At 49.0% G+C, this 13,804-nt stretch overlaps 2 protein-coding genes across 2 annotated transcripts; one reads left to right on the top strand and one right to left on the bottom strand.

Annotated features, from left to right (window-relative positions):
- Positions 1 to 288: 288 nt before the first annotated feature.
- TGME49_276155 (hypothetical protein) lies at positions 289 to 8,528 on the top strand (the record flags this gene model as incomplete). The annotated part of the gene is made up of 11 exons (XM_018781748.1): positions 289 to 351; positions 747 to 1,005; positions 1,651 to 1,762; positions 2,349 to 2,511; positions 2,993 to 3,095; positions 3,532 to 3,877; positions 4,150 to 4,257; positions 4,937 to 5,098; positions 5,557 to 5,887; positions 6,575 to 6,751; positions 7,746 to 8,528. 11 exons carry the CDS (start codon positions 289 to 291, stop codon positions 8,526 to 8,528), a joined length of 2,607 nt encoding a protein of 868 aa, XP_018638244.1.
- An 836-nt stretch (positions 8,529 to 9,364) lies between these two features.
- ARF1 (ADP ribosylation factor ARF1) lies at positions 9,365 to 13,599 on the bottom strand. Its single transcript, XM_002371579.2, has 4 exons — positions 12,167 to 13,599; positions 11,120 to 11,278; positions 10,486 to 10,720; positions 9,365 to 9,916 (listed from the first exon to the last, which is right to left on the bottom strand). Exons 1-4 carry the CDS (start codon positions 13,425 to 13,427, stop codon positions 9,907 to 9,909), a joined length of 1,665 nt encoding a protein of 554 aa, XP_002371620.2. The 5' UTR covers positions 13,428 to 13,599; the 3' UTR covers positions 9,365 to 9,906.
- Between the last annotated feature and the right edge of the window lie 205 nt (positions 13,600 to 13,804).

A 13,804-nucleotide genomic window follows, 5' to 3' on the forward strand; every position in this document is an offset into this window, starting at 1 on the left:
ATAGCGGTTCTGTCGGCGTTCGTCCCGTTCTTGAAGGAGCTCCGCAGTCTCCGGCTTTTCATAAAAAAACGCGAAGCCGCTTCTCGTTTGCACCCGGCTCTCCCGCTCGGGTCTCTCAAGGTCGAACTCGACTTCGAGGAAAGTCCAGGTGACCGCCTCGAGAGGCTCCTTGTTTTCGGTCACGATTCTGGAGCCCGACACTCACGCAAACCTAAGAACTCTGACTCGGTTTCGCTCTCGGATTCCTCTCCTTCGCTTCTGCTCAGCTCGTCGGCTTTTCTGTGCACCATGGACGGTCCTGCGGTCGACAATTCAACGGAGCCTTTCCTGAGATTCTGGGAAAAAACTCAGGTCCGACTCCAGCGGCGCGTTTCGACCCGAGATATTGTTTTTGCTTTTGGGAAAGTCCATCCAAACAACACAAAAGCTTTTCGACGTCGAAAGACACCGCCGCCCCCCCGATCCCACATAATCCTTCATACGCTTTCGTCTACATAAATACACACACATAGATTCGCAGATACGCAGGCACCCATTTCTACAGCGAGGCGTCGACATGAAGAGCCACCCACAGCTGTGTGAGCATTTAAACGCGGTTATGTAAGTAACGGCAGTTGCGTTTCTCTGCAGAAATAGGTGATGAGCTCCTCGCACTGGGAGTGGCAATCTCTGAGGCAGGCTTCTTCGTGAGCTTCTTCTGAGTGTGGACTACAAGTGTACGTCTCGCGGCCTGTGCTGTGTTTCAGGATGGCTTGACTTCCTCAGTCTGGCTTTCTCGGGAGGATCTGCATCTCTTGGCGGCGCAAGCCAGCAGGCGTCTTGTTGAAAGTCTGGGGGGATGCATGCAGAAAGAGCAAGGAAATTATTCTGTCTCTCAGCTGGCTGAAAATCACACGGAACAGAGACAGCAGAAACAAGGGAAACAGCAGACGCGGGCGGGCGCAGCAACGGAAGGAATCGAGGGGCAAACCACAAACAGGACGGGGCTGCTGAAACCGTTGCGAGGTAAGGAGAAGCGATAAGCACTTTTCCTGAGAAAGATTAAAGTAGGAGGGAAAAACAGAATTTCGGTGCTTCGAACAGTCGCGACTGCTGTTGGTTCATCCGATTTCACAGAGTGGAAGACGGGTCAAAGAAACCGCGATTTCTCGTTTACCAAGTTCGTGTACACACCGAGGTGTATGTACACCTGAAACGCCAGCTCAACTCGCTTCTGAGTTCTGTCGAATTTCCCTGAGAAGAACTGAACCTTTTCTCTGCAAAGGCTTTGTGCCTGCGCATGACCCTCTCTCTCCAGCTCTCCTATTCCAGCGTCTCTCAGTCTACTCGTTGCAATCTGCAGCATTCTGCGCATGTGTAAAACGTTTATGTACTGACAGTTGAATTCACGCGTGTGTGTTTGTGTCCTTGATTATTCAACAATGCGTGTATCTAGCTAGCGACACGTATACATGTACACATACATCCAAATGTACATACATCCAAATGTACATACGTATATGTATATAGATGTAGATATATTTACTGTGTTTAGGTGGCTGTGTGAACGCAACTCTGAATTCCTACGAATAATTTGTAAATCATCGCCTCTCGTCGGGACTTGTAGTGAGGTTATTCACATCTTCCCCCCCGATTGTTTTGCCTGCCCAGGAGTATGCATTGCGCACTACATGACGAAAAACAGAGTCGAAGAAGTGATTCTTCGTCTTGCAGCAAAAGCCTCTGGATACATCCCTGTGACCATCAACTGGGATGCGGACGGGTGAGGCAGAAAGACAATCGTCGAAATTCTCGATGTCTGATTCTTACAAAGACACATCATGAGCGCTAGTGCCATCTCCGCTGCAGAAAGCGCCGCTCCAGAAGTACTTTTTCAATCGAAATATGTAGTGCCACAAAAATGGTATCAGTACGAAAGGAGCTTGATCGAATTGCATGTTTTCTTCGCAAATCACATTTTTTCAACCATATGTGGAGGTGAGATCCTAATCTCTTTGCTCCACGCGATCCGTTTATAGAAAGCATTCTGCTCAAAAAGCAAATATAAACGCGTCTCTCCACTCGAGGCGTAAACATGTTTCGATGTACACACGTACATCAGACTCTGCGTATAAGTAAATAGATAGATATATATATAAATGCACGAATCTTGTTGATATGTTTACCTAGACGTGAGTGCATACTGATACTTACGTACAAATGCAAAATTATGTCGGTAAAACCACGCGTTTCGATGTGGAGGGAGGTTATAAGAAGATATTGGAGACATTCACAAGGCAGAAAGTAGTCCGGGTGACTGAGTGTGACCTTGGGTTTTTCTGGGGATTTAACTTCCCTTTGTTTTCCAGAATCGACCGCATTCTCTACAAAATTGAATCTACGCACTGCCAAGCTGTGATTGTCGATGAAGAGGTTCCTGTCGCCTGTCTCAACCGCCTAGCAGAAGCAGCGCAGGGGCGCTTCAAGGTGAGAGACGCAGCTTCATTAACGTTGACTTTCCTGATACTTGCAGTCTCTCAAAATGTAAACAAACGACAGACAGTGTCGACAACTCTCAGTACGACAAATACATAAATATAAATACTTATGCAAATACATATATATATATATATATATATACGTATATATTTGTGTGTATATGTAAATACGTATGTATACATGCATTGTATTAAAGGTGCACCGCATGTGTGCATGCATACATGTAGGGACGTAACTCTGTTCTACGCATGCAGAGATAAATGAATTTTTTTGTTTTCATATCTGGATATTCGGATGGATAGAGTGCGCATTCCACGCCCCGGCTGACAGTTCAGTCTTTGGTTGACTCCATATGCATACATATATAAATATATGATGCGATCACAGCATGGATATAATAAAATCTATACCTGCACTGTAATTTCTAAAACAGCAGACATAGACCTGTTATGTTACCACAAATATAGATGAACAAGTGTTCTCCGCTTACTGCATATATATATATATATATAAGCAAATATGCATATGTGAACATGCGTTTGGTTCTTCGACTTCTCACTGCAGGTGCTTTCTGCGAAGGCGTTGTGTTTTCAAAGTCATGACAATCTTCCTGTTCCGTGAGTTGCGAGATAAACAGAGAAAAAGCAGAAAAAAGATTTTTTCGCACACAGACAAAAATCAGTATCGATACTTGGGGGATGACTATTCATATGCATGTGGACTTGGGCGCGTAAAGATAAAATGTTATATTCAAGCACACATAGATACGTACGTGCTAACAGTGTTTAGTGGTTGAATCTATAAATGTATATTGATATTTATACATGCATAAAAACATAGACAAATACATGTGTACATACATATAATATGTGTATGGATATACACATCTATGCACATATACATAATAAAACTGTGAGAGGAGCATATGTTTTTAGCATATCTTTACAGACACATGCGATGTTGAGGGCCATCAGCTTTGTTTTCATCCAAGACAGAATAATCCGTTTTTTTTTCTTCTATAGCTTGAAGTGTGCTCTCTGCTTTTTCTTTCAGAGAGAAGCAGAGTTGCGAAAACGCGAGAAGAATGCAAGACTGCGATTTGCGAACTCTCAGTGGAGGAAAATCAGAGTGCATGCCCTCAAAAGAAGAGAGAGAAGACAACGTTTCTCTTGTACGTTCAGTTCGAACACCACGAAACGCACATTGCAGACACAGAGAAAAAAACGAGGTTGGGGAAAAGCGGCAAGATTGAGAGGACAGCGAAGGAGAGTTGGAGAAGGAGAAATCCACAGGGAAACAGACTCCAGAGGGAGAGATCCGCGGACCAATATCTATATATCTCTTCACGCATCATATATGGAAATGCATTCAGCGCATGCACCTGCTTACATATCGGTATGTACAGTATATGTGCATATGCATATATATATATGTATATATTGTAATAGTCTTAGAGCATGCGCATCTAGTACGTAGATACATCCACATACGCACCCATTGCGCGTATGCATATTGAGATCGAGTTCAAGCATATGTACGAAAAATATACTTATATATATATATATATATATATTTGTGGTTTCTTATGTGTGGCATGTCCACGTATTTGAATTCTAAGTGCTTGTTGGCCTGATGCTAAGGTGGAGATATTCGGCGGACTCTGGCTTTAAGCATGCTGACGATCAGACATGCCTTTTTTTCTCTGTTGGGCTGTGTTTGGAAGGTCGTCTTTACGTCAGGAACGACTGGACGGCCGAAGGGCGCCATCCTGACGAACAAGTGAGGGAAGAAACACACACGAATATCAGTCGTTTTTCAAACAACAGACGCGAGCTTTTCACCTCTCCAGATCTGTGCCGAAACAGCTTCATCCTGGCCACTGACCTTCTTTTTTCCTTGGTTTCTCCTTCTTCTCTCGCACTCGCCTTCTTCTCTGTCGTCTGTCGCTTTCTCTTCTGCCTTTTCGCCATCCTGGTCTGTTTCCTCTTGCTCTCGCGTCTTCGCTCTCCGGTTGTCTCCTCCTCTCCACCTCTTGTTAGAAAAGACTTTTCTTCTGTATGCAAATAGGAGGGGCAGGTTGTGTGTCCAGAGTTCGCAACGCCGTGTGAAGCGGCGACGTCGTTGCTTTTTCGATGTCTTTTTCTCTTTTTCCTGTCCGTCACGTATGCCAAGTCTCTGAGATGCTCTTGGCGCCGCGGACAGACGAGTGCGCTTCTTTTTTAACTGCTCGTTGCTTATATACGCGATGTACAGACACCGCGATATTCGCTTGCGTAGTCTTCTCCCGAAGCAGCTCTCAGCTCCGGAACTGCGAAGACGATAAACCATATCCACGAGAGATCCGATTCCCCTTCTTCGTCTCCTGCTCAAGACGCCGTGTATGGCTTCTTTGTTCGATTTGAGCTTTTCCAAGGCGAGACTGCAGCCGTTTGTGTTGCGTCCACTTTCCTGACTGCAGAAACATGGAGACTTCTTGTCTCGCTCTGCGGCAGCTTTTGGACCTGCGCGACGACACTCCTCTCACACTTGTCATTGTGAATCCTCTGCATCACGTCAACTCTTCAGTCATGCTCGAGCTCGCTCTCCGTTCGCGGCGCGCGAAAGTCCACTTGGTTTCGAGGTGCGTTTGCGAGAACATTTTCTGAAATGTTTCCTCTGCTCACGCCTGAAAAAAAGAAAGACATCTCGGAACGTTCCACGCGCAGGATCCCTGCTTCTCTCTAGAGAAGCAGAGGAAAGTCAAGACAAAGAATTCCAGAGCCGAAGCAGAAGAGCCCTGTGGCAAGAGATGCCTGCAGACTTTTTAGCGTTGACATGTCAGAAGCGTGGAGAGAGAGGTCGAAGGAGAGTTGATGAGTTGAGGACTCGACAACGAACTCCGTCGGCCTTTCGCGGAGAGCATCGGCATTTTCAAGATTCGCATCTCCCCAGGAGGCCGTGTGTCGCTCTTTCTTTTGAGTCCAACTCAGATTGAATGAACAGCAGCTGCATTTTGTGTTGAACTCGGGCGCTTCTCACGGTATTTCCGGAAAACGCGGTGTTTCGTCCTCTTTCATGCGTTTCTCGAATTCTCTCCAGATACACCACGTCCTTCTGGCGCCTTTTAGCGGATGTTGCCGAAGAGGAAGCGGCGGCGTCTGGACGTCCAGAACGCTCCGCAGTCCCGAAGAGAGACTTCCGGCTCCTCACCCCCCTCGTCTCGCGGCACATCGATTTCCTCCGCGAGCTTGTCGACACCAATCGCCTGACTGGGGTGTCTGTACACCGCCTTGCACACGCGCTCAGACCGAAAGAAGTCGTCTTGTTGCTCGGCTCTGCGCCTGTTGGACTCACGACAGTTCAGACCTTTCTCCGGCTCCTCGGCAAACTGCCAGCGATCCGCTTTGGGTCGACGGAAACATGTCTCCAAGTCAGTCCGACGCATTTCTCTCGGCCAAGGTCTCTCTGCCGCTGCGTTCGAGATCGTGAACGCGAGGAGAGTCGCAGCGTCGCCACACAACTGCGCCTCCCAGTCTCTAGAAACAAAACATCACTCCACAGAAATGTGGAAAACGCCCACAGCGACTCGCCCTGCACAGGCGAAAAACTCGCTCACCTGCTGTCCAGCGAAAGCGACACCAAGGAAAAACCAAGACAAAAACAGAAAATAGCACTAACTATATACGTGTATGTATATGTATGTGCATATTAGGTAGATAATTAAATGCATGCTCATACAAAAAATACATACGTATATATAATTATATGCATTTGCATGTGGACAGTTATCTGTGCCGATGAGCACAAGTGTGTCCACATGCTTGCATGCAGGTACATTTGTTCTCTACGATCCTGATTTGATAAGCGCAAGGCGAACTGCTTCTCCAGTAAAATGCAAAGACACGAAAAAGGAAATCAACAGCGAAAGATCGCCGTCTAGGGGGTGTAGAGACCTACACTTAGATATGCAAAAACACATTATATATATATATATATATCTATATCTATATATATGTATATATATATATATGTATATGTATATAGGTATGTGCAAGTGACAAGGCGTCGAATAGTGTATGGCGTTGATATTTGTGGCATTTGTGTGATTTGCTTTCAGGTGATGGGGACCCCCTTCTCTTTGACCGATGACGAAATGATGAGGGCACTGGAGCGAGGATGGAATCACGTTTTTCAGGGAAGGCCGCAGAAAGGATTTTACATTGGAAGGCCTCACCCTCCCTTGACTGAAGTGGAGATCGTCAAAAGCACAGACCCAAGCAACGCCCACTACATGGTAGTGTTTTTCTTCATTTCTGCATAATCACCCTTCGATGCTATCCCTGGAATTCCTCTAGGAGCCCGGAAAAGATGAAGAGAGTTCACAGAAATCCGCAGAAACAACGATGGAGAAATCCTGTAGATACATAGAGATACAGACGAGGGAGACATGAAGACAAGACGCGAATGAGTGCATAAGGAGATATGATAATATACATATATCCCTACGCATGCAGCGGTGCTCGGATATGTGCTACCTTGGGAACAAATGAGTTTCTGGGGCGCTACACTCATTACAAATCTCCCCTTTCTCCGACACCATCTTTGGCACCTTGACTACTTCGAAGATCCTACGTATCTGATGTAACATTAAAACGAGTCTCTGTATTACATTTTACCTTACCACCCGTATATGTACGGGTGCATATTTAGATACATCGACATATATATATATATATATATATATATATAAATGCATAGTAATCAGTACAGAAAAGTACATACAGGAGAAGGTACATGCATCGATACAGATTTATAGAGATATTTAGACATCACGATATCCATACCGAACAACAAATATACAAGAAGATGTATTCGTGAATATATTGATAGAGTGATGTATTCACGTCTTGATATGACTACAGAAAAATAAAACCAACTGTAGAAATATATATATATATATATATTTGTACACTAACTCATTTGCGTGTTTACGGAAGCCTTTCAGTTTCGTGGGTGAGGAAAAATAACTGTTCTCAGAGCTAGACAGCCGAGTACTTTATGACCGTATGTGTAGATTTACGAATCTTTATTTTATAAATTTTAATCGTTTTCAACTGTTCGGGACAGCGCTGAGAGTGTGTGCAGCCAAGCAGAGTGATGGCAAAATAGGACTTGAAGTTTCCAGTCGCCGCTTGGAGAACCTGACTTTCCTCGCGAGTTTTCGCTGATTTGTCGCAGCTCTTTTCTTCTTGTGTCCCACCCCCTCCCCCCCCGCATTTCGCTCTCAGGTCCGCTGCGAAGCAGGCGAACCTGGACTGCTGATCTGTCGCGGCAAGAACTGCATGCGCGGTTACACAGCCTCGCCAGAAACTTCCAGAGATCTCTTTTCTTCAGACGGCTGGTACTTAGGATTAGGAGATGTCTGCTTCTTCCTCAGGCCGCTCGCGAACGACGGACAAGTCGACGGAGACGAGGAACAGGAAGAGAGGAGAGAAGACGAGAAGGAGAATAGAGATGAGAGAGAAGAGAAGGAAACAGGAGAGAAAGAAGAGAAGGAGACAGGAGAGAAAGAAAAAGAGAGCAGGCTAGACGCTGGGAGAGCCCGCCACCTCGATTACTACTGGGTGACTCGGTCAGCCGACGTCGTCATTAAAGGAGGAGCCAACTACTCTTGTGCGCAAATCAGCGACGATATCAAGAATTGTTTGCTACGTTTGTACGAAGGAAAACTCGCGAAAACGCAGATTTCTGTCGCGACAATCAGCATGAAAATCCAAAGCGAACACGAAGACAGCTGCTGCGTAACCGTCGAACTCACCCGGCGTCCTGACCTCGGTGAAGAGCAAGACAAGCAGCAAGAGACAGAGAGAGAAGCAGACGCATGGCATGCGTTGATTTCCGACATCAACGACAACTTTCTTTCGCGAGTCCGCAAAGACTCTTCTCTGCTACCGAAGGCAAGCGTCCCCGACTACATCCGGATAGGAAAAATTCCAACGAACTTCAAGGGCTTGCCAGACAGTTCAGCTTTGAAGAAAAGCTTCGCCGAACTTTTGAAGAACGACGACTGAGAGTGGTCCTTTCAGTCCTTGCTTTCTCTTTTCTTGTTTCCTACATTGCAACAAAAGACTCCTGTTCTGGACGCCCACGAAGAAACGACTTTCACTAGTGATGGCCTGTCTCACGCATCGCTTCTCACGAGCTCGCGACAACCCCTTCCTCCTCTCCCTCACCGCCACCGTTCTTCACAATTAAAAATTTTTCTGCGCGGTCTGCTCCCGTTCTTGCATTCCTCTATGGCTTCTGTGCACACACACTACTTCCCTACCATCTCCCCTAAACATTTGCTTCCGTGGTCTTCCAGAAACAAAGATCTTTATCGTCAACGACACACACCTACATATTTATTCTTTATATACAAATACATATATATATATGTATAAATATATATACATGTACACGGTCTTCTCGTACATGTCTACTCGGCACCTGTATTATGCGCTTCGTTTCCGACAATACGCCATGGGGGGTGTGCAGACCGCCCGGCAACGCGGAAGCCGCTGAGACCACCCGGCGGTTCCATGAGGTCCGTTTTCACTCGAAGTGAGTTTGCATCTCAACTTCAACGTGTTTCATCGAATCTCGTATCAACCCACACACACAAAGTATCTACTTGCACATATACACAATATCTATATAGAAAGATATCTACATACATATTTTTATGCGTTACCACATTTTCGAATTCGAACGAGGCGCTGAAGCTTCACTGTGGGGTGCATCGTGCCTCCATCACCGAGGGTGACTAGTTTTGCGTGTATAGAGTACGTTTTCCTTGGTTGAACTGCACAGTTTTATCTGCATGCGGAGTCGTTCCGCGAAAGGAGAAACATGTACAGCTGCGTCAGAGTGTCTTCAGTATTATTGTGTCGCGGGCGTCACTGCACTTGACTGCACTCGGCAGCGCCTCAGCCATTTAAATCGAGTTTTCGTTTGCTCTAGCGTAAGTTGTGTGGAGTCAAACGTCGACGGACTCCACTCCCTCATCCTGACAGGCTTTGCGAGGCGCTATCCGTGAAGCAGAATCGGAGACCAAGGGAGCAGCCGAAGCCGCGAGAGGACAGTGGAAATGGCCCCGCACCAACGGACGAAGGCAGAGTGTCGCTCTCACTCCTGTCCGGCGAAAACGGCCGTTTTCCAGAGACACGAGAGACAGCTAGACTGGAGTTGGCGACCCCGAGAAACTCTTGGTTTGTTTCTGAAAATCCAGCGTTGTTGCTTCGCTAGGGGAGAACAGAAGCTCACTGCTGCAGCGAGCGCATGCACACGAAAAAAAGACGGCAGACTCTCAGGACGAGAGAGAACGCATTTCTCTCCATCGATTCTTTAAAACACAAACAACGGAAGCGGCGTCGATCGACAGATCCAGGAAGAGAAGTGCAACTGCCTCTAATCGATGCTGCAAACACAAACACAGTCCAGAAACTAGAACAGTGAAGAAGGATCTCGCCGGAGGTCCACCACGCCGGCGACCTGCGTCGACGCAAACTCGAGAACTGCCTTTTTTTCGCTTCCACGTCCGACGCTCCTCGTTCCTCGCAGAAAGAAAGAACCAGCCGGAAGTCCCTGTCTCGGTGCGCAGCAAGAGCACCCGAAAAGTGGAGGAAACTGGAGACCTCTCCACATCTCCTCTCGAGCACTGAGCGAAGCTTGTCAAAGCCTCTGTGGAAACACTGCTATGTGTGTACATTTTCGCAACGGCATTTCGAGAACAAAACGCCCCTCTGTCTCTGAGAACTGAACCACGAGGCGGGAGACGACGCTCGCCGAAGACGCACCCCCTCCCCCCCTCTTCCCCTCTCCGCATCCGTCTCTTTTCCGATTCGAGTGAACTTTGGAGCTCTCTTCCCGCGAAGCAGAACAGGCCGCAGACCGAGCAGGAGCGAGCTCCCCCTCTCTGGACGCCTCACGCGCTGGCTCTCGAGCTGACCGACTTTCCGCGTCTGCGGCAAGATCTCTTTCGCTTACTTTTTCTGCGCAAGAGTACGGGAAAGCCAGTCGAGACCCTCGTAGAGACCGTCTCCCGTGGTGGCGCAGGTGGACTGAATGAACCAGTTGCGGTGGCGGATGCTGTGCAGATGCAGTTTGTCTGTGACTTCCGCCGCCGTCATCGCGTTCGGCAGATCCTGCTTGTTCGCGAAGATCAGAAGAACTGCGTCTCGCAGCTCGTCTTCGTTGAGCATTCGGTGCAGCTCCTCGCGAGCTGCAAACAAACACACAACGGCAGTCTGCGGCGTGGACAGACAATCAAAGCCTCTTCTGAAACGACCAAGACGAAAACCAAGCCGCGCTCGATACTCCCTCCCGGCCCCGGGTCCATGCATATCCCAGAGTCCGTTGCTCCCCAGTCGCGTATGCATTTGCGTATTCATAAACTTGGATAGATACTTTTGGATTAGACATACATACACACATACATAGATACATACACACATACATACATAGATACAACCATAGATACAACCATAGATACATATACAGATATGCGTTCGAGAAGCTTTGGAGTTTGGGAGTTGAGGGGAACGTGTGGAGGAGAGCGCGTTTTATGAGAGAAGCCGAGGTGACCTAAGGTTTTTGTGTATGCAGGGCCGCCGCGACTCACCGTCTTCAATGCGATCTCTGTCGTTGCTGTCGATGACGAAAATCAGACCATGAGTGTTGGAGAAGTAGTGGCGCCACAGAGGACGAATCTTGTCCTGTCCACCGACATCCCATACCGTGAAGGAGATGTTTTTGTACTCCACAGTTTCTACGTTGAAGCCTGTGAAAACGCGAAAAAAACGCAAGTGAATGCAGACCCCTGCGTGTGTTTGAAGAGACACGGAGAAGCAGGTTCCACGGTTCTCTCGGACGTTTCTCTCTGCAGCTCTCGACAGACAGTCTTGAATGGGCGGCAAGGAAGCCGAGGAAGCAAAGCGAGGAAGCTCTGCCCACGACGAATGGACTGGACGCAAAAAAACTACATGGGCACAAGGCGTCAAGAACCACGGCCGTTCAGAAGGTCGTATTCCCCCTCAATCGGTGTACAGGGCTGCATGCATGTGCACTCTCGCTTTTGCAGAGAGTATCTATGAATCCGGGCAGTTGCGTTCCGTTTCAGAGCCTTTCGTCACCAGTACAGGCCGCAAACCTCTCGTTCTCTCGAGCGCATGCTCGTCTTAGCGAGATGCGTTGCTCTGTAAGCAGCCATGCCCTTTGCCCATGCATTTTCGAAGCTTCGGTCGGAAGCTCGCGCGTTTCGCGGAGAGGCGCGGACAAGCGACTTTTGCCGTCCGTGGAGACGAAAAGTCGCGCGAACGCGTCTTCACAAAGACAACCGAGCAGAACCACGAGAGCGGGGAGCGGTTCAGGTGTATTTGTGCATGCACATCCACGCAAACGCCGCGCATGTCAGTGTTGGTCTGGCGGCGAGAGCGGGGGGAGTTTCTGCGCGCCGCATCGGGTGGAAGCCGCGTCATGTTCACTCGTAAACGGCAGGCAAAGTGGAGCCAAGAAAGAGCGCGCGGGAAGACTGAGAGAGACGGACGCTCGGAGGCGAGAGCACACACACACATATGGCACAATGGCGGGCAGCAGCCTTCCCCCCCCCCTCTGGACGTTGTGTAGGTTTTATTTTTATCGGCGTAACGACTTTTCGGGGACGCCTTACCAATGGTGGGGATTGTGGTGACGACTTCGCCCAATTTGAGTTTGTACAGAATGGTGGTTTTTCCAGCTGCGTCCAGGCCGACCATCAGAATACGCATTTCGCGTTTTCCGAACAAGCGGCTCCAGAGGCGGCTGACGCTCAAACCCATCTTGCCCAGGAAAGAGGAACGCGCAGAAGCGCCTGTCGCTTGCAGAGAGAGGAAGTCTGTTTGGAAGGGAAGCCGGACGCGGAGACGCCGGAGAAGCGAGGAGGAAACCGAGGGGAGAAAAGCGTACTCTCGCGGTGGACAGACTGGGGACGGCGGACCGGAGGCGCGCCGTCGCTTGAGAGCAGCGGGGCGTTTGTGCGAGAGACAGCGACGCAAGGCAGGCGGTTTTAGCGTTTTTTCGAAGGAAACGGGTCTTCTTGTGCGCGCGCTCGGAGGCTTTCGAGAACTCGTGAGAAAAAAGAAGGCGGGCGGCGCAGAGCAAGGCGCCAGACGGAACAAGGACGTCTGAAAACAAGGTGGGAGGAAACGGCAAAACACGGAGGGAATCGACTGGCAGAGCGCGAGGAGAACAGTCTGTCGACGCGCAGACACGCGAGAAAAGCAGACGGGAAGAAGACAGAAAGAAAAAACAATTCCTCTTGTCGATCCGGGCGAACACACAGGTGGATGTGCAGAAATGTGTACCTCCCTCTCTCCCGTGCTGCTTGCTTCGCAGCCGAGCGTGGACGGACAGAAAGTCGGCGATTTCTCACGCACAAACCTTTGGTGCACTCTCTGAAGACGAGAAACGCGGGGATTTTCCAGACTGACACGGACGAAAGCCACGCAAACACGGTCCTCCGCGCACCGACAGTGGACGCCGAAGAGAACCAAGACTCTTCTTGGGGGAGGAGGCGAGAGAAAAAGGGTTGTTCGGCGCGAGCACCACGCGGTGGTTCGCAGCTTGGGCTCGCGCGCGTCGTCCTCGGAAGAGAAGCCTTCCCCGGAAAGAAGCGAGCGGCTTCCTCGACAGACAACAGAACAGAAAACTCTGATGGAGCTCGCGAAACTCTCCAGACGTCCTTCTCCGTCACCTGGAGAAATCGAGGCGGCGCGCGAAACGTGAGAGAATGGGCAGAAACGACACACTGCCCCGCGGTTGCCCTTCCCGTTCTCCGACAGAGGCAGACAGTCAAAACAGAACTTCGCAAGGATGTTTTGAGAGTGCACTGTCGAAAAGCGCGCTTCAGATGTCTGCTCGATGCCGTTCCTTTCCGTCAGAGCGCGAGACATCTAGTTCGGCGGGCGAAACGAGGGCAAGAAGACAGACGCGAGTCGTCTAGTCCATAAAGTGCCGACGCAAAAAAGTGCTGTTGAGGTCTTTTTGCGAACGGGGGCTTTTCGGAGGAGAGGCGAGATGTACAGGCAGGAAAAAACAGATATACACCACAGAAGACACACGGCGCAGACACCTTTTGCAACTGGGTCGATCCTGAAGTCCCGAAGAAAGGTTTTGAACGGGGCAGAAAAGCAGGAATCTCAATCCGAAGCAATATAATCTGGGAGACTCGGCTCTCCACTTTTTTATTCTTGGCTGACTCCGCGAAAGGCATGGGCGGAAAAGCGAACACTCTCCACGAGCAAAAGTGCTGTCCTTCGCGTCTCGAGGG

The sequence above is a fragment of the Toxoplasma gondii genome, chromosome III, assembly GCF_000006565.2.
Source record: "Toxoplasma gondii ME49 chromosome III, whole genome shotgun sequence".
In the NCBI taxonomy this organism is placed as follows: domain Eukaryota; phylum Apicomplexa; class Conoidasida; order Eucoccidiorida; family Sarcocystidae; genus Toxoplasma; species Toxoplasma gondii.

Bases quoted from the DNA above. Each gene is read 5' to 3' on its own strand.
- ARF1 (XM_002371579.2), bottom strand. From the start codon at position 13,427: ATGTCTCGCGCTCTGACGGAAAGGAACGGCATCGAGCAGACATCTGAA. The intron at 11,279-12,166 runs GTAAGGCGTCCC...GCGTTTTCACAG, and splicing joins CACCACAATCCCCACCATTG to GCTTCAACGTAGAAACTGTG. The intron at 10,721-11,119 runs GTGAGTCGCGGC...GTTTGTTTGCAG, and splicing joins CAGAGATCGCATTGAAGACG to CTCGCGAGGAGCTGCACCGA.